The sequence below is a fragment of the Lagopus leucura genome, unplaced genomic scaffold (genome assembly GCF_019238085.1).
Source record: "Lagopus leucura isolate 7727_CA_CO unplaced genomic scaffold, USGS_WTPT01 Super-Scaffold_73, whole genome shotgun sequence".
NCBI lineage: Eukaryota > Metazoa > Chordata > Aves > Galliformes > Phasianidae > Lagopus > Lagopus leucura.
Genome location: NW_024962252.1, coordinates 48,956,221 through 48,974,307, shown reverse-complemented (window position 1 = coordinate 48,974,307; position 18,087 = coordinate 48,956,221). Strand labels below are relative to the sequence as shown.

Genomic DNA, 18,087 nt, shown 5'->3' with positions numbered 1-18,087 from the left:
ACAAAGGGAGATACCCACTCTACATAAATAATTTGGTGATGCTGCAGATAGAGGGTAAAAAAATGAAATTGGTGTAGGAATAAAACTGAATGTTAGACCTGCAGTTCTAGAAAATGTGCTTTAACAGCATGCAAATATCAGCCATAACAGCACAATAGTATCCCTGGCACCAGTGGATTAAAAGGCTTCAAAACAAATGTGTGTTTATCTATATATAGATCTGTCTTACTGAAATGGCTTGTTTGCTTTCCTGAATCCTAACTTCCTAAAAATGAGCGCAGAGAGAGGGAAAAAAAAATATCCATTACCAACTGTTTTGTCCTTTGTTCTACCTGGATTTTTGTGCTTCCAAGTTATGGTCAATACAGCATTGCATAGCTAGCATAAACTGCATTGAGCTTGGCAGGGCAGGGCAGGGAAAGATAACGTGGGCTCATTTCCTGTTACATGTGGTTTTATAGCTGGTTAGTTGGATCGTTTCCAAACGTTGCAATGATATCAGAAAACATATATTTTTACAGGGAGTGATACTTTGACAGAAGGCAGTTACTTTGATATTTGAAAGCTTAATTTTTTTTTTTTTTTCTTGTTATCTGATTTTTGAGGTCAACCGAGCAGCAGAGGCATTCTAGAAATTGCTAGTAAAGAGTTTCGGTCATGAAGACAAGTTGGTATAAAGGTTACAGCTTGTGGCTGTGCTTTCCTTGGCTTTTTATTTGGCTTAGTTCTACCTGACTTGAGTCTTACTGACTTTGGAGCAAAGCTGCTGGTCGAGTAACAATAAATGGTGATTTACTGATGCAATTTTTTTTTTCTTCAATTTAAGAATTTCAATTCTTGCTCAATCTGAGGATTTGAATAATGTACTGTAACGTAATGAAGTCTGCAGCTAACACAGTAACATCTTGACAGTGTACACCTTTCGAGTCCAGGCTCTGTGCTTACACCATGCTGGTATGATGCATTGCCTCGGGAGCTGCTGGGGGGCAGAGCCTCCCTGACAGCCGCTGTGATGATCAGAGCAGAGATGAGGGCTGAATGAGAACTGTTCAGGTAGGCAGCTGACTCACAGGTTTAGCAGTAAGGCACAGGGGTTAGTGCTGTACAGCTGAGAACTCTTATTAGTTTTGTCATTCACCGGATCCTAGTTTGTAATTAGTAACTGTTTTCCACAGCCCATCCTAAGGATGGAGCTGCCTCCTGTTTAAGGCACAGCTTGGAGATCAGCTCGGTTGTGCTCCTTCAGAGCAAATGGTCCTAAATGATGCGTGCCAGGGGCTTTACCAAGCTTCCAGCCTCCACATAGAGCATATACAGGTAACTGCGGATCTCATGGGGGTATGTGTAGCTCTTGGTTTCTTCCCCCCTAGCAATAGAGGGAAGTATTTCTAACACTCCTTTCCCCACTAGCTAATGATTCAGGGGCTGTTTTTTGTTTTGATTGTTTTTATTCAAGTGTATAGAGATGTGAAACAATAACCACTAAGGATATTTTGTTGCCAGTAACTGCTGAAGTATTTATTGTTATCTGTGGTACATCACTGTCCTTTTGCTTTTTTTTTTTTTTTTTTTTTTTTTTTCAAGCTTTGAGTTCATCAATATATTTGGTGCATATTTTCCTTGGAAAAATTTAGCTTTTTACTTTTCCTCCTTCGTCAATGTTTTGTGAGGATGTATAAAATGTATGCTGATTTTTAACAAGCATTTAGGATGTGGCATGGCTGCAAAAGGCTGTTATTGCTAGGCATGAATAGAAAGTGGGAATTGTTTGAAAGATCAGACCCAGTTTCTGTGTTTTAATTAATTTGAGGTGTGAGGGCTACTTTTATTCCTTTTCCAATCAATAGCAAGGCTGTCGTTCATTTGAATGGGATTTGAAATAAGCCCAGACTGAGCCTGTATTCATTAAAACACCAGCACATGTTGATTTACTGTATGTTTGGGGATGGAGGGAATAGGTTTAATAACTTGTTCTGGGATTTTTGCCATCTGTTATGTGCAACACCATGAGCAGTTACAGAATTACCTTTAATAAAAATCTCATGAAAGCAATTGGAATAGGAAGAGATTGATATTCCTCAGATGAACTGGTAGGAAAAAATGAGAAAAAGCTGATCTTAATTAGAGGAGAGTCATCAGGAAGAACAGCTCCTGTTATGACAGATATTGCTTATTTTTATTGCCACCACTAATTTGATTAAAAGAAAAAAAAAATTACACTGGATGCTGACCTGAAGAGTAGGGAACTAGGTGTAATTCTGTCGTGTTCTCTCATGTGTAAGTAAATTATCACGATTTTGGTTTTCAGGGGTTTGGTCTTCTCTGGCGCTTCTTGTCCCTGAAGGCATTTTTCTTCTGCTTGTGGACTTTTGACTGCTCAGTGATTCCAACAGAGTCTTGGGGATGAGAGGAGTAGGCGCTATCAACTTCAGGTTTTACAGAGTTTCTCCCTGCTTTTGAAGTAAAATTCAAGATCTGGGAATTATTTGAGCAGGACTCGGGTATTGTTTTGTAAAGCATTGCTCTGGCTTAATCTATACAACTTTCAGAGGAAAGCCTTCTTTTCCACATGAGATATCTTTGTCAGGGAGAGAATGGTGTTCACCTTACTGCACAAAGTTCTTTCTAATTAGCCGTGGTGTCTCTTAATTAACTTTTCCAAAAAACTATGCCTTACAGAAGCAATGGTCTTACTTTAAAGAGGGTTGTTGGAAGAAGGGCTTGCATGTGTTCTTGTTGCAATTATCGAAATATAACTGTGTGCTGTGTTTTTATTATCCCTCTTAAAAACAAATAAATGAAACATGAATTTATTTTCCTTAGCAGAGAAAGGGTATCAGGAAAGAAGGGAGTGCTTAATGTTCCACTGACCAGTGGATCTAGCCAAGAATAACTTATTCTCAAATTCTGTAATGGTAGAGCCATTAATATAAACTTATGGCTGTATCTAAACTGGTAACGCATGCAGCCTGGAATTTTTTTATTTGCCACAGCAAGTTAGAAAGGGACACTAGGAAAATGCATAGCAATTAAAACATTCATAAAAATGGATTACAGATTTAGTAATTCGCTGATAAATATCTATGCATGCATAACTGACTCCGAGCTACTTTGACTGGTTTGGTGATGCGGGCTGTGATGTGGATGTGATTTCAGAAGGTGGCCTGATGTTGCCAGGTGCTGAGTGTGCTGGCTCAAAGCCTTCAGAGGGTGTGCTTGTGTCTCGTGGATATAACTAGCTCAAGTGATCTGAGAGTTTGGGCCTGGTTTGCCTCATCTCATGTCCTGAGGTATTCTCCTGCATCAGGATGAACCCCAGTGCTCTGTGTGCACACTGCTTGTCTGTCACAGCTCTGATACTCTCAGAAACTGTTTGAATCTGCAGCTCAGGTCACTTCTAGTGACTCTGTAGCATTAGTGTGATGTGAGCTTTTGAACTGTAAATAATGATGGGTTCATAAATTAAGGAGGCTGGGAAGTGAAACTTTCAGTAACTGTTGTTGATTGGGCTGGGAGAAGCATCCCTTCCCACCTGCTTTTGAGGCCTTTTTTTGCTGCTTTCAATTATGACTTCGGTTACATCAACACCCTTTTAAAAATGCAATTGTATTTAAGGTGTGTTACTCCTTCAAAAATTGCCTGTTTTTCTTGAATGGCTTGGTGCTGCTGCTTCTGTTGTATATAATAAAGTGAGTCAGAGTAGTGGATCAAAGGAAAATACCACTTCTCCCTTGTGTGTTCAGCAGCTTAAAATATGGATTAAGGTTAATTATTAGACTTAAGAAAGAATATCAGAGTTTGTGAAAGAAGAATTGGGATCAAGTGTTACAGGACACATTTTAATAGGATAAGAGAAAAATGTTCAAGCAGAACAATGGGCAGTGAATAAGTCAAAATCAGAAGCAATGTGTGAGCTGATAGGAAAAGTGTGTTAGAAAAACCACCTGGCTTAAGTTAGTGTAGCCTGTATTTTGACAGAGATCCCTGCCCAAATACAGCCAGGATCTGGCTCTTTGTAGCTGGAATTTGTGGCAGTGGCAAAACTTATTTTCTCCATAGTGGGAGACTCTGGACTTTGTGAGGGCAAGACTGTTGTTGTTTGTTTGCTTGTTTGTCTTTTAAGTAAAAACATCTTCCTTCCCCACACACCCTTGATAAATAATACATCTTAGTTGTTTTCTCTTCCCTTGTGTCACCTGAGCTGCTGTATCTTTGCCTTTTTCAGGTTCATCTGATAAAAACCTAGAGTACTTTTTCACTTGGAAAGTGAAAATTAGGCCACTATTTCTTGTGTTTCTTCACTGCGTGTGGCATTTTGGCTTTTTCTTTATGCCTTCCCCAAAGAAAAGAAAACCTAAGAACTTGTTTGTTCGTTTTTTTTTTTCCCCTCCTGTACCCTCTTGCTGTATCTGCCTGTCTGATGAATTTCAGACAGATTTGAGATGTTTCAGAGATGAAGGACTCATCAGAAAATGTAGCTATCTTGGTTACATTAACATCCACAGTAATGCCCTAGCTGAGGGAAAGGCCAGTGTGTTCTCACCTCACCATAGAACCGTGCTGAGAGTCTGCTTTCAGTTACCAGAGAAATCTGGGGACACTGAGGAGAGCTGTGAGCTTTGTTCTACTTTCTTCAGTTTCCTTCTTGTGTGATTCTTCTGCCTTTTACTGTTAAGTTCTTCCCTTGATCTTTCAGTATTCTGTTTCTGAAGGCTACTGGGTTTGTGTGTCTGGAATAGCAGGTTCTATAATGTAGAACGTAGCCAGGATCGGGTTTTATGATGGTGTTTTTTTTTCTTTTTTTTGCCTTAAGTATGAAGCAAAATGCACATAAATTAGCTTCTGCTGGCTCTCTCATTCCACTGAAATAGATGCCCTATTCCTAGAGAAGGTGCATGCAGAGAGCTCTGAAGAAAGAGCAGCTTTTGTACTTGTGGGATTATTTACAGAGACTCCATTACTATCTCTGTAGGTGGCCTGACCATTATGCCAGAATAAACTTTGGGTTCTGTGGATTCCAAAAGCTAGAAACATCCTTTTTCAGAGCTGATTTTTCTCTAAGATCTATGCCAGAGGTCTGAGAAGCCTTCCTGCAAGCCGTCTTGAATTTATTCTTAATGCGCTGAATAAACGTTAGGAAGTAAAATATTTGCCCTAGGATATCTGTAGCTACTTCACCCTTTCTCTTGGCTCTGATTTCCCAGCCTTTCCCCTTTATTAAAAATAATAATAATAAAAAAAAAATAACCACCATCCTCCTGTGCTTAATAGGGGCTCCTGTGCCAGTCATTGCCCACCCTTATCCTGAAACTGCTGAAACCAGTTCCAGCAAATTTATTATTTCCTCTCTGAGTTTGACTGCGAGGCTTATTAGGCTTTACCAGGGTCAAAGGTTTGTCTGTTCACTCTTAAGAGTGTGTGCTAACCTTACAGGCTGCCATATTCTTGAGCAGAACTGTTCATTCACTTCTCCATCATAAAAGCAAGCAGTTTGATTTCTAGCATTGCACTTCCTTAATTCCCTGTTAAAAATATTGCCATTATACCCTTCCCAGTTCTCAGGTTTTTTTTGATTGTTTGTTTTTGTTTTTGTTTTTTTTTGAGTTGCTACGTTCCATACACAGCAAACTGTGCCCTAGCTTTTCAGCTGTAATAATTTGCAGGTTCTGGGGAGGAAAACCAAACTCATCCTTGCACAAGTCTGTGTGTGCAATAATCCCTTACCAGCTTCTGGGTTAGTTGAACAAAATGAGCCTTGTGTAATTTAATTTCACAATTTGTCTGTTTCCCTCAGAAGTGGGATGGGATTGCTTGTGTACTGAGATCTCATGCTTTAATACTGTAATATGCATAATTTAAATATATATATATATATTTATTGCTATGCATTTTGCTCCCAATCTCAAGTACACATTTATTGACATAACTATACGTATGCGTTTATACAGTCTAGAATTCCTCAGTCCTTTTATCTTTTTAAAATCTAATTATGCATGCTAAAATGCTGTTTTATGCACATGGTTGAATTAATGCTTTTGAAAAGAATGCAATCAGTGCTGTTTCAGTGCAGGAGGCCCTGCTTGACAATGGAGTCTCTGAGGTGATTTCCTCATTGCTGTATTGACTTCTGGCAGAGCAGAAGCTGACCAGAAAGTAGTTAGCCTTAGAAATAATTTAGAGGCACCAAAGTGTAGAATTGCTTCCTTAGGGCTTTTCTTGCTGGGCTGCATGCCACTTCAGTAGTGGAGTGTGAGGTTTAAAATCAAATGGCAGCACATCTCCTGACTTCTGGTGGTATGCTGTTTTATAGCTAAAATCTTTCAGAACCGCAAATGTTCAGCAAGTTCTCTGTGGGCATAAATCTGTACTCACATACCACAGGCACCAGGCGTCTTGCCTCCCTGTTTCCTGGAAGATAAATGATTTATTTTTTCTTTGCAGAGTATCTGTCAGATTGATATATGTAAATCAATACAGTTTGACAATTCTAAGACATTCCATAAGTGACTACTCTGAAATATGTATGATTTTAAGCTCCTACTTAGAATTGCTGCGTAGCGGGGAATTTCATTTGTCTTTGTTTTGCTGAACCATTTGAGTCATTTTGTGATTCATATTGGATTCATAGTGGATTCATTTTCTCACTATTTTCCTGTTGTGATGCCATTGATTTATGTTACTGTTTTTAACATTTGTGATACACGTTTCAGATGTGTATCATGTACAAGATGAAAATTGAATGTATGTAATTGTAGGTCCATATTTAAAGTCTTTGTCCCTTTTGCCTTCAGCAGGTACAATTTAACCCATTATTTATACAGTTTTTCTAGGTTTAGGCTTGCCAAACCGTAATTGCCCTTACTATTGTGCCTTGTTTTCTTACAGATGTGCACTGGTAACTACATCTTTGTTCCTTACATGATAACTCCGCATAATAAGGTGTACTGCTGCGATAGTAGCTTTATGAAGGGACTAACAGAACTGATGCAGCCAAGTTTTGAATCACTTCTTGGGCCTATTTGCTTACCTCTGGTAGATCGATTTATCCAACTCTTGAAGGTGGCACAGGCCAGCTCGGGGTGAGTTGATGTTTTGTACCCCTTTGTATATTGTATTTTTCTGCTGACAATACAAATGTCGGATCTCTTGCCTTCAGAGTGAGCGATGTTTCTGTTGAGACAAATTGATAATGAATTAATGAATAATTTAGCTTGACCAACTCTCTGCACTAACGCTGCTCTATGCTGAATGTTTCGCAAAGGTATTGTGAGAGTGTTGCAGGGCCATAAAAACAAACGCAAGGGTCTTTCACAAAGTGCTAATGTGAAGTTGTTCCTCTCCAGCCAGTATTTCCGGGAATCCATCCTTAATGACATTAGGAAGGCCCGTACCCTCTACACTGGCAAAGAGCTTGCAGCAGAGCTGGCGAGAATTCGGCAGCGAGTGGATAATATTGAGGTCTTGTCTGCTGACATTGTAATCAACTTGCTGCTGTCCTACAGAGACATACAGGTATGTATCCTCTGCTCAAAGATAATCTAAAAATGTGATTAAGTTAATTCTCGATGGAATTGTAGTGCATTTTGCACACCTTTTCTAAGAAGCTATAGAAATAATGTGCACTGGTAAAAAATTGGTTGCAGTATCTTCACTGATGCTCTTTACTTTTAGTTATATTGTTCAGCATGCCTTTACATAGCTGAAAATACATTATAACAGCACCTAAAAAATATGTAACATACATCAGGTCTCCATGTCAGCACTGCTACGTGACAAATAGCCTGTAGCGTGCCCTACTTAAAGGCCGTGGTAGTGTTCTGCTATTGATATGTTTATGTTCTGACTATGAGCTTTATCACCATGTGTGTGACATTTCTCTTGGCAACATAACATGTTTGTATGCATTGCAGCTTCTCTGAATGGTACTAGTAATTGCTTGCTTTATTATACATAGTTTCAGTTGTTGCTTCTTAAGCGTTTTTAATTTTTGTTTGCGTCTCATGATGCTTACCTTGAAGAGTTTTGGAATACTTTGTTGTAGATGCGATTAGCATTGTAATTTCTATCTGATATGAACTCTGATACATGTTCAGCCCTGAAGCTACCTGGTATTATGAAATGTGGAATGGGAAATTTCTCTATGTATATTTAAGCAGTACAGGAATCCAAATTGTGTAAAGTGTTCTGTTTATTCGCGTCTCTGAGTGCCAAGTCATTTATAGTTTCAGAGTGAGGAATGTGAGATCCTTGTAACTTACATCCCAGTATGAAATGCCAGCTCCTTAGTTCAAAGAACAGTTTGTATATGCATACTTCAGTACAGCTGCTTAAAACTTCATTGTTCCTTTCTTTTGGAAGGATTACGATTCCATTGTGAAACTGGTGAAGACTTTAGAAAAACTGCCTACTTTTGACTTGGCTTCCCATCACCATGTGAGGTTACATTATGCGTTTGCACTGAACAGGTAAGACTGTACCTTTCCTACTGATGTCAAGTAGTAAATCAGTACCACAAACTCAATGCATGGCTGATAATTCTGGTTAAGGGTTCCTACTGGAATCTTTGTATACAGGTCTAGGGTTTTCACTGAAGCAGTTCTGGGGACTCTTGACCTTCTTGATGAGTCTAAGCTTCCTTTTCCTTTCATACTGTCAAATTGCTTTCCTCTTCCTTCAGTCTGATTTTATTTATTTATTTTGTCCTTCCGTAGGTCTGTGTCAGCATTTGAGTTTTTCATTTCAGTGTCTGAATCTGTAAAAGTAAAATACACTTTTAACATCGCTGTTGCATGACAGCATTGCAGCATTTGTGCTGAGTTAGACATCCACTCGTTCAAATCTGAGTTCTCCTGTTGTCAAGAGACATCAAGTGATAATCAGAAGATTTTACAATGTTATAGTACGCATATTTTTAAGTTCTCTGATAGCATGTGCAATGTGGCACATGCAGCTACATGCACTACTTCTTTGAGTTAGATGGGAGCCGTGCCCTGGTGCTTTTTTTGTTTGTTTATATTGTGATTTTTCCCAAAAATCTGAAACACTGGCAGTAAGGAAGGGCATTAAAGAGGGAATTTTCCAGTGGGAATTGCAGATGTTTTCTAATCCCTTAGTGTTACCACAATGAAGATTGGCCATATTGATGTTTAGAGAAGCAGACAAAGTGTCAGCAGGCATTGAAATTCTCAGATATACATAGGTTGCTCTGAAAGTAATGCCTCCTATTTGTTTCTATGGAAATGACAACAAATACAAAGAGCTCAATAACAATGTTTGATAGAGCAAATTCTCAACTATGAAACAGTATTTTTCCAAATGATCACTACCATGAGCTATGCATTTTCACTGTGATGGTCAAGAGCCTGCATGCCATGCTTGTGAAAATCTGCACCAGTAGAGGTGACTGTCACCACTGCTGAAACACACCACCCACCACCTCACTGTGCGCACATCCACTGTTTGGTTTCCGTCAATGTTCAGCAAGTGTCACTAAATGTCAGTGGGTGCCACTGTTTCTGCATGAAGGAAGGTGCATCAACACTCCTTTGCTTCATACATACTTCCAAATCAGATACCGTTCTGTCAGACTGTCCCTCTGCTGCCATCTGTCACACAGCAACAGCATGTAACAGAATGCTGGAGAGAAGGTTCAGCCTCTACTGCCATACCACCAACAACCGTGTCAGACATCGTGAGCCAACATGAGACAAAATAGGAGACATTGCTTTTAAGGCAGCCTTTGTATCTTTGCATTTTATGAATAAATATCTTATGATCTCCCAAAGGATTGCTCTCGAAGCTACTCTTACTGCTGTTACTGCTTTGCTCTAGGTGATCATGAGAGAGATAACATGTTTGGGGGCTTTTATGAAGAAGGATTTCTTGGTAGTGATGTTTTTTAATCTTTGTTTTAAAATCTTTGTTTATAAAATGATTCATTGCGTCTAGGAGCACATTTGACATATATTTATGCATTAGTCTGTAATTATATATTTAAAATCATATGTATAATCTTTTAAATAAATAACTATATATTCAGATGGGTTGTGAAAAGGTATTCCTTGTTAACTTTATTGTTTTTTATTGGAATATTTATTTTTAATAGACGAAATCTGCCTGGGGACAGACAGAAAGCTCTAGAAATTATGATTCCTTTAGTAGAACAAGAAGATCAAGTAGCTTCAGATATGTACTGCCTGGTTGGTCGCATTTACAAGGACATGTTTTTGGAATCAGGATTCATAGATACAGAAAGCAGAGACAAAGGGACCTTCTGGTGAGTAATGTTTCCTGGTCTATGTCTTTTTCTTAGCTTTAGAAAGCGTTCCTTAAATGAGAACGCACTTCAACTGTTTTTCATTCCAAATATTTTGTGTTCTTAATGGTTATGCAATGTCTTCTAATCTGGGCCTTCCTTACTTGTTAAGAATGACAGATTCACGGTGTCCATACATCTGCTTCCATAAAGCTCTTCAGATACCTCAGAGTTGAGGTACCTTCATCACAGCTTATCTTTCTCCTCTCTCTCAAAAGTGAATTCTCTTGTTTCCTGCATTTCTTTTAAGAATCTGGGCCAGGTGTTATTATTCAGGCTTGAATCAATAGGTGTACCTGCATCTTGGTAGGTATTTACCAGCTATGCTTAAAGGTGCTGAAGTATAACTGTGCTGACACTTAGAAATTTTTGTCTTCTTTTGGCTTCCTTGCTGACAAGGAATGTAAACTCCTGCTGGGAAAAGATTTTTCACCCCATCATCTCCATATAACATATACATATTACAGTGGATTGCAGTACAAATTCTTATGGTACTTGTCTCTAAAATTATCAAAAAAAAAAGTCCTTTTGTCTCTTGTCTGTCAGGCCTTCAATTTCCAAGGGAAATATACTTGAAATGCCAACATTAGGTATTTTTGTCAAGGTGAGCTGCTTTTTTCCATTCCAGTTCAGGAAGAGAATATAGATAAATATTTGTTCTGCATATCCTCCACATTGGATCCTTGTTCTGCTTTTGAGCTCATCAGCTACCTGTTGAAGTAAATGCTTGATTCTCCTTCTCGTTTCACGTTTTTCAGTAACCTTCAGATTAGAATTGTCTTTGAAATATATAATTATTCACCATCTATAGTCTTAGAATACATGAACAATTTTTAATTCTTGGTTATGCTTTACAGTTTTGTAATGCTTACTGGCCTCTTAAAATATGTTGAAATAGCAGGATACAGCATGTTAATACCCCCTCCCTTCCCTTCCCACTTCATAATTTTGATTAAAGAATTTCTCTAAGACAAAGCTCCTGTGAAACTTTTAAAATTGTTGTAGAATAATATTTTGTTTAATGTTAGCTGGTACAAAAATCAAACTGTAGTCTTTATACGGTACTAGGCATCACCATGGACAAAACAAATTAAATGAACTTATGTCTGTGGTATGTACTGTGATTGCTTTTTCCTCATTTGTACTGCTTTAAGAACAGATAAACTTCGACATTTTCAAACACGATTAGGTGAGTTTATATGTTTAATAGGCGTAATTACTTACTAGGATGTTTCACACAGCTGTTTTAACATGCTTTTAATAAATGCATCTATCAGTCATGTTGCTCATCTACTTGATGAGATGCAATGATTGCAGTCATAACAGCTTGGAGAAGGAGAACAAATGCAGCTTTTGCCGTGGGTAGGGCACTGACAAGGCAGCCCCTAAATAATCCTTGAAGTCTCTGGCCAGTTAGACCAAACTAAGACAATCTGGAATTTGACTGGAACCTGTTCCAGGGGAATCAGTTGCTTTTAGTTTGTACTTTATGTTGGATATTGATTTGAATTCTAGTGTCAGTCATATGACAGGCTTGATATGGCTGAAAGATTGAGCCATAACCTAGTTGCTGGCCTTTGGCTGGGAGCAAAGCTGCTACCAGTGCTGCACGCTGGCCTCAGTGGGGGTGGAAGAAGGTGTGTGCAGGAACAGTGCCTCCTCAATAGCATTAGTTTATGTTGAGATAAAGGTTATTATCTCTGTCTTAGAGAAATTAGGTTGCAGGAGAAATGTAGTGAATTGCATAAGATAAGAATTTAGCAGCAGAACTGAAGTGTTAGTTTTGCAACAGCTAATGATGTTAGGGTACTTTGGGCTATTTAAAAAAAAAAAAAAGCAGGAAGTGTGATTTTTCTGACAACTGAGAAGTGGAATAAAAAGCATCTGTGATGAAAATATGAGACAAGAAATGAAAGTCTAATTCTTAACTGTCACTTTCTTGTTGCGTACTGACAATGTAAATCAGATTCACCAATGCTATCAAGTCATCTTTCAAATCCTTTTACTGCTACCTATCTTATTCAGTATCTGTATTGCAACATTTTCCCAAACATCAGCTTTCTATTTCTTCAAGGCCTTTATAATAGAGTCATTTAAGCCAACCTCTAACTTTATAGGAAGACATTTAAACCTGACTGCTTTTCTGCAACACTGATTCCTTCTGTGTCGTGGAGGGCTTGACAGTGCATAACAATTGCATGTGTTGAATTTAAACCAGTTCAATTTGCAGATTTTAATTGAAACTGGCTATTTTCATTTGTTGAAAGTTAATAATTGCACATTTTTCATTTTTATTTTCTCTGTAAATTTCTTGTTGGTTCCTATTGTTTTTTTTCTTGTGCATGCTGCAAAAATTATGTCAAGGAGAATGCTACTTGTCAATTGAAGCTTAAAGAAGCCAAATACTGAATGTAATGAAAGAAATAAGCTCTCTGATCCTATAAAATAATTTCTCAGTCCCCTAGGGAAAGGAATGTAGCCTTTTTTTTGTTGCCTACCTGTGACGCTTTGTTTTCAACTCAATGCGTTGTTTTTTGAGGGCTGTTCACCAATTACTTCTGCAAGGAGTAACTATCTTGTATGCTTCAGTTCATCTCTGCCTCCTTTGCCTATATGCTTAACAACATTGACAGCATGTGTGTTCCTACCTTTTGTTTCTCACTGGAGAAGTTTATTTGATTTATAAAATTCTGAAGTTCTGTATTCATCACTGAACTAGAGAAATTCGTGCCAGAAGTGAGGCATTTGTATCATTTGCTTCTGTGTTTATGTATTTTGTTATGCCTATATGTCACTGGAGCAGATCCATGATCTAAAGTCAGCGTTAGTGAAAATCTATATATTTAAGAGGAAATTAAAGAGTCCATTAATAAATATAACATTAATAAATATAACTGTGAAACAGGTCTCTTAAAAGCTGGTAATGCTCTTTTCTTCTATCTCAATGGAAAAACTGTAAATCCAATAAGATATTAACTTTGCTGGAGTGGACAACCAGGGCCTGTACTTGGGTGAAGGGAAAGGAAAAGGAAAGAGGATGCATATATAATTAACAAACTCTTAAGTAAGTAACTCACTCCTAAAAACAGCCAAAAAGCATGTGCAGAAAACAGTATTTTTGTTTCCATGGATTCTTACTATGTAAACAGAAGATAAACACCTACAGAACCTAAAAGTATAATTATATCCCTACTAGATTGCATTATTTAGAAAGCAAACTTGTATGTTTGTTTTCTCTAGGTTCAAGAAGGCGTTTGAGTCAGAGCCAACACTGCAGTCGGGAATCAGTTATGCAGTGCTTCTTCTGGCAGCTGGACATTGCTTTGATACTTCTTTTGAGCTTCGGAAAGTTGGTAATTACAGCTTGCAAATTCACAGTGAACTTGATTTCTAGTGAAAGTATGACACCATTCACTGTCACAAGGGGAGGAAAAAAATCTGATATTTGCATATAAATGCTTTGATAGTGAGTATGTGAACATCTAAGTTAGTGTTCCTAGCCACCACTGATCCCACCTGGCTGACAGTGAGCACTGTTGTGATGATCTGATTCCAGGATGAAGGTCTTAACAGGTTACCAGAGCTTAGTGAAAACTGGCAGCCCTTCTTTGCTGTGATGTCTTTTTTGTGAGCCAGAAGGAAGGAATGCCAGAAAGGGGGGTTTGGATCTGGCTAGCTTTCTTGAAAAAAATGGAAATAAAAATCAAGCAAGCAAACAGAAAATACCTATGTATTGCTAGGAAATATGGGCAAAAAAACCTCTCCTTAGGGTGGTCAAAATGCACGTAGCTTGAGATTGGGATGGGTTAAGAGAAGAATGAGCCACACTTCTCTTCAGATGCTGTTTTTGAGGTTTTTTTAAAGCTTTGTATTAAGTGGTCTGCTTTGTGATTTGATTTGTGGTTTTGCTGTATTTGAAGAGAAGGCAAAGCCAAAATTAGCCAGGATCCCATTCAGGGAAGCCACAAAAGGAAGATGACTGAATGTTGTAATAGTTGCTAACGTATACTTTGTAACTGGCATTTTTCTCCACAGGTTTGTGTAATTCTTGATGTACTGCAAATCCTTTTTTTTTTTTTTTTTTTTTTCTTTTTTTTCCCCTCTTGGTCTCCTGAGGAGAAAGAAGCATTGTTCTTTACTGCAAAGAATATCTTTAATGAGCCTCTGCACTAGTTTAGAAGTAAGGTGTGTGGAGTATCTCTGAAAGTAATTTTCTGGGTGAAGAATTATTTTTTTTGAGCTTGAAGCTCAGAGATGATTACCTTAATGTGGATAATAGAAATGGAATTGAAATTTTCTGGGATTAAGGAAGGTGATTATTTGGATATGACAGGCTTTGTAGGGTTGCCCCCAGCTACTGTGTTTGCCTTTATGTGTGGACAAAGTTTTTCTTTTTGGGTTGGATGGAATGCTTTCATCTTCTACGCTGAAATTTTAATTCTTGTGGCAGCATAGGTGGTAAAAAACAAAACACAAAAATACCCAACCAATCAAACAAACAAAAAACTCAAAAACATGTGCACACACATCTTGCTTCCTGTGAGGCTTTTGGATATATTCATTCAGCTGACATAGTTTTAAATTAGGGATAGTTTAATGAATCTGAGCTATATTTTCTGTGTAGTTTAAATTGAATCCTCCAATTCTAAAGAAACTTCAATTGCATGCAGGCTATGGCCGACTGGATTTGGGTGAACTGATAATAGTGATGAAATCTGAAAATCATTTGTAGTGATCAGATGTTTGGCATCTTCTTGTGAGTTTGTGCAGTGATTGCTGTACTGCTTGTGTGGAGAACAGTACAGAAATTAAAGTTCCTTCCTACTTAAGGTTCCATCCATGGATGATGAGTTACTTAGGGGAGTAATATCTAGTAGCTGTGTTTGGTTGAAGGGTGGTGATTTATTTAGTTTTGGATGTTTGGTTTTTTTTGTTTTGTTTTTGTGTTTTTTTTTTTTTTTTGTTTTTTTTTTGAAGATGAGAGAAAGGAACTTTTGTTTTCTTTAGAAGCTGTTGGTGTGGCAATCTTTCTTATGTAAATATTTATATGGGGAAGGGAATCAACTCTTTGAAAGGGTTGATATGTGTAGGACTAGGGGAAATGGTTTTAAGTTGAGGGAGGGGAGATTTAGGTCAGACATCAAGGGGGAATTCTTTACCCAGAGAGTGATGAGGTATTGGAACAGGCTGCCCAGAGAGGTTGTGGATGCCCCATCCTTGGAGGTGTTCAAGGCCAGGTTGGATGGGGCCCTGGGCAGCCTGGTTTAGCATTAAACGTGCAGGTTGGTGGCCCTGCATGTGGCAGAGGGGTTGGAGATTCATGAACCTTGAGGTCCCTTCCAACCCTGGCCATTCTGTGATTTAATTGTTGTCTGTTGAGACTCATTTAAAGACAGTGCCTGCTGTGGTCATAGAGTTGTTGAGATGGAAATATCTTAAATATCTGCCTCCAGTCTATCTACCATGGGTAAAGACACTTTCCCCTAGGCCTCCTTCCTCTCTCATAGTAAAGTATTTATTCCTTATGTCTAATCTAAATTTACCTTATTTTAGTTCAAAATTGTTACTCCTTGTCCTGTCATTACACCTAGTGATAAAGAGTCCCTCTCCGTTTGATCCCCTTGTAGTCTACCTTTAGATAGTGGAAGGGATCTACTAGCATCTATTTTGTTATAAGAACTATTGTTAAAATACTTTGAAAGATTATTTCAAACACAGTTATAATATAGGCCTTACGCGTTGGACAATGGTAATTGGTGATAAAACTGTGGTTCATGTTAATATGATAAGGTTTGTCAGCTGACTTGAACTGTGCTAGGTTCTGAGGACAAATCAGTATTTCCTTTATCTTGGACTGATGTTAATGATTTTGACCAAAAATTAGGGAAATCAGAGGTTGCAAGGAAACATATTTTTTTCTTGTCCCAAAGCTCTTTTATGCTTATGTCATTCTTTTGATGTCACCTTTTTGTATTTATCTGTGTATAAGACCTAACAGCACTTAGGTTTGCTTAGTAGTGCTTGGCATCCTCCTGTTGTGTTATTACAACGCATAGATGTTAGAGAAAGTCTGTTTCCTGGTGGGCGATAAGGAGAGAGGTGAAGCTGGCTGAATTTCAGTCCAGGTTGTGTGGAAATAATATTGGTAAGTTAGGAAAAGCAAAGGAAAGATACAGTCCTTAACAGCACTTCAGAGGGTGCATGAAGCTGTAATTAGAAGATGCATATCTGATTACATTGGGAATAAAGTAATAACTCCAGTAACCAAAGAGACTTTTTACCCATTTGCATCAGATCAAAATTTGCTTTCTGAGAGTTCCTGTCTATACTTGTCAGAATAATAGTTGACATGAAATGATCAAGTGAAGCATTAATCAAGTACTCATTGTATTTTCTTTACAGAATTGTTTTAACTGTACAAAATCACAGAACTTAGAGACCAAAACATAAACACAGTGCTTTGCATTGGCAATAATGATCTCTGCAAGCTGTTCAACTCCAGTACACAAGAGATCCAATAATACAAATTGTTCTGTCAATATTTGAGCAAGGAAAGCAGTTTATTTATAAAGCTTTCAAAGTAATCTTTAACTGGTAATATCTTGTTATTGAATATTATTTTCTTTCCAGCTGTGGGTGTATTCCTGGCATTAATGACCGTTCTGACAGTAATTTTCCTTTCTTTTTCTGTATTTATGCCCATTTCTTTTTAAGGCAAAATGTTTTTGATAAAATGTTCTGGATCTTAGATGATGCTTCGTTGTTTTTGTAAATGCCAGATTTATTGCAAACAAAGAGAATGTCTTGTATTCACCTGGTTGTTCTAATACTTTCTGAAAACTTTTAAGAATAATGAGACCAAAATAAGCTAGAGAAATAATAAAAGGAGGCTGCAATCTTAAAATTGCATATATTCTCGTCAAGAATAAATAAACTTTTCTCTAAGAAGTAGACAGCTAATGCTTTTACTTATATTTAAGTGTCAGTTTATTCTGTATGTTACTCCAGCATGACAACTTGTTAGCAAGAGCACAAAGTGAAATACAGATATGAAACAGACTATAGAGCACTTGTATTTTATGTGTAAAACTATATCCATTTTTTATCTAGTGTTTAGAACACAGAAATGTAAGCAACACGACAAAACAGTATGGATTTTGTTGACTGAAATTTAGCTAATAATATCTGTTTTGATAAGATTTATTGCTGCGTTCAGAATGAAATTCAGTCTGCTAGCTATTTAATGAAGGTTAAGGAAAAAAAGGAGAAAAATCAACAGTTCCATTGCAATTTCATGTGAATAGTAAGCTTTGATATGACAGAAGGTGATATGGGAGGGAAACTGCCATAGTGGAGTAGTATGGGGAAAGTGAACAGAAGGTTACTGCGGTGATAAGGCATGTCCTGTAGGCTGGAAAATATTTCATTTGCAGGGGCGTTAGCTATAAATATGCCATAGTTGCAGTAGTTGTTTTGAACTAAAATTCACCCTGAAGGCCACGGGGAGACTTGTAGTTTTCAGAAAACTTAGCAAGTCAAAATGAGGCCTGAGGCTCTCCATAGTCTTGAGTTGCTGAGGGGCTTACGAATATTAATAGATGTCTTTCATTGGGGTAGGACTTGCGGCAAATTAATGAACATCACTGCTGGAAGAAGGCCAGTGGATCATCAGTTCCTTCTGCATGGGACCTTGTCTATAAAGGTAAGTCTGGGGCTTGGGGCTTGTAAGTCTCAAAAAAAAAAAAAAAAAAAAAAAAAAAAAAAAAAAAAAA

At 37.8% G+C, this 18,087-nt stretch overlaps 1 protein-coding gene across 1 annotated transcript in view; it reads left to right on the top strand.

The window, feature by feature from the left end:
• Positions 1–18,087, top strand: part of MAP3K5 (mitogen-activated protein kinase kinase kinase 5) — a 92,326-nt gene that overhangs the window by 34,829 nt on the left and 39,410 nt on the right. Inside the window, exons 4-8 of the mRNA XM_042881071.1 lie at positions 6,886–7,079; positions 7,344–7,512; positions 8,359–8,465; positions 10,106–10,276; positions 13,556–13,668. Of these exons, the coding sequence (XP_042737005.1) occupies positions 6,886–7,079; positions 7,344–7,512; positions 8,359–8,465; positions 10,106–10,276; positions 13,556–13,668 (754 nt within the window). The remainder of the gene's footprint in view (positions 1–6,885; positions 7,080–7,343; positions 7,513–8,358; positions 8,466–10,105; positions 10,277–13,555; positions 13,669–18,087) is intronic.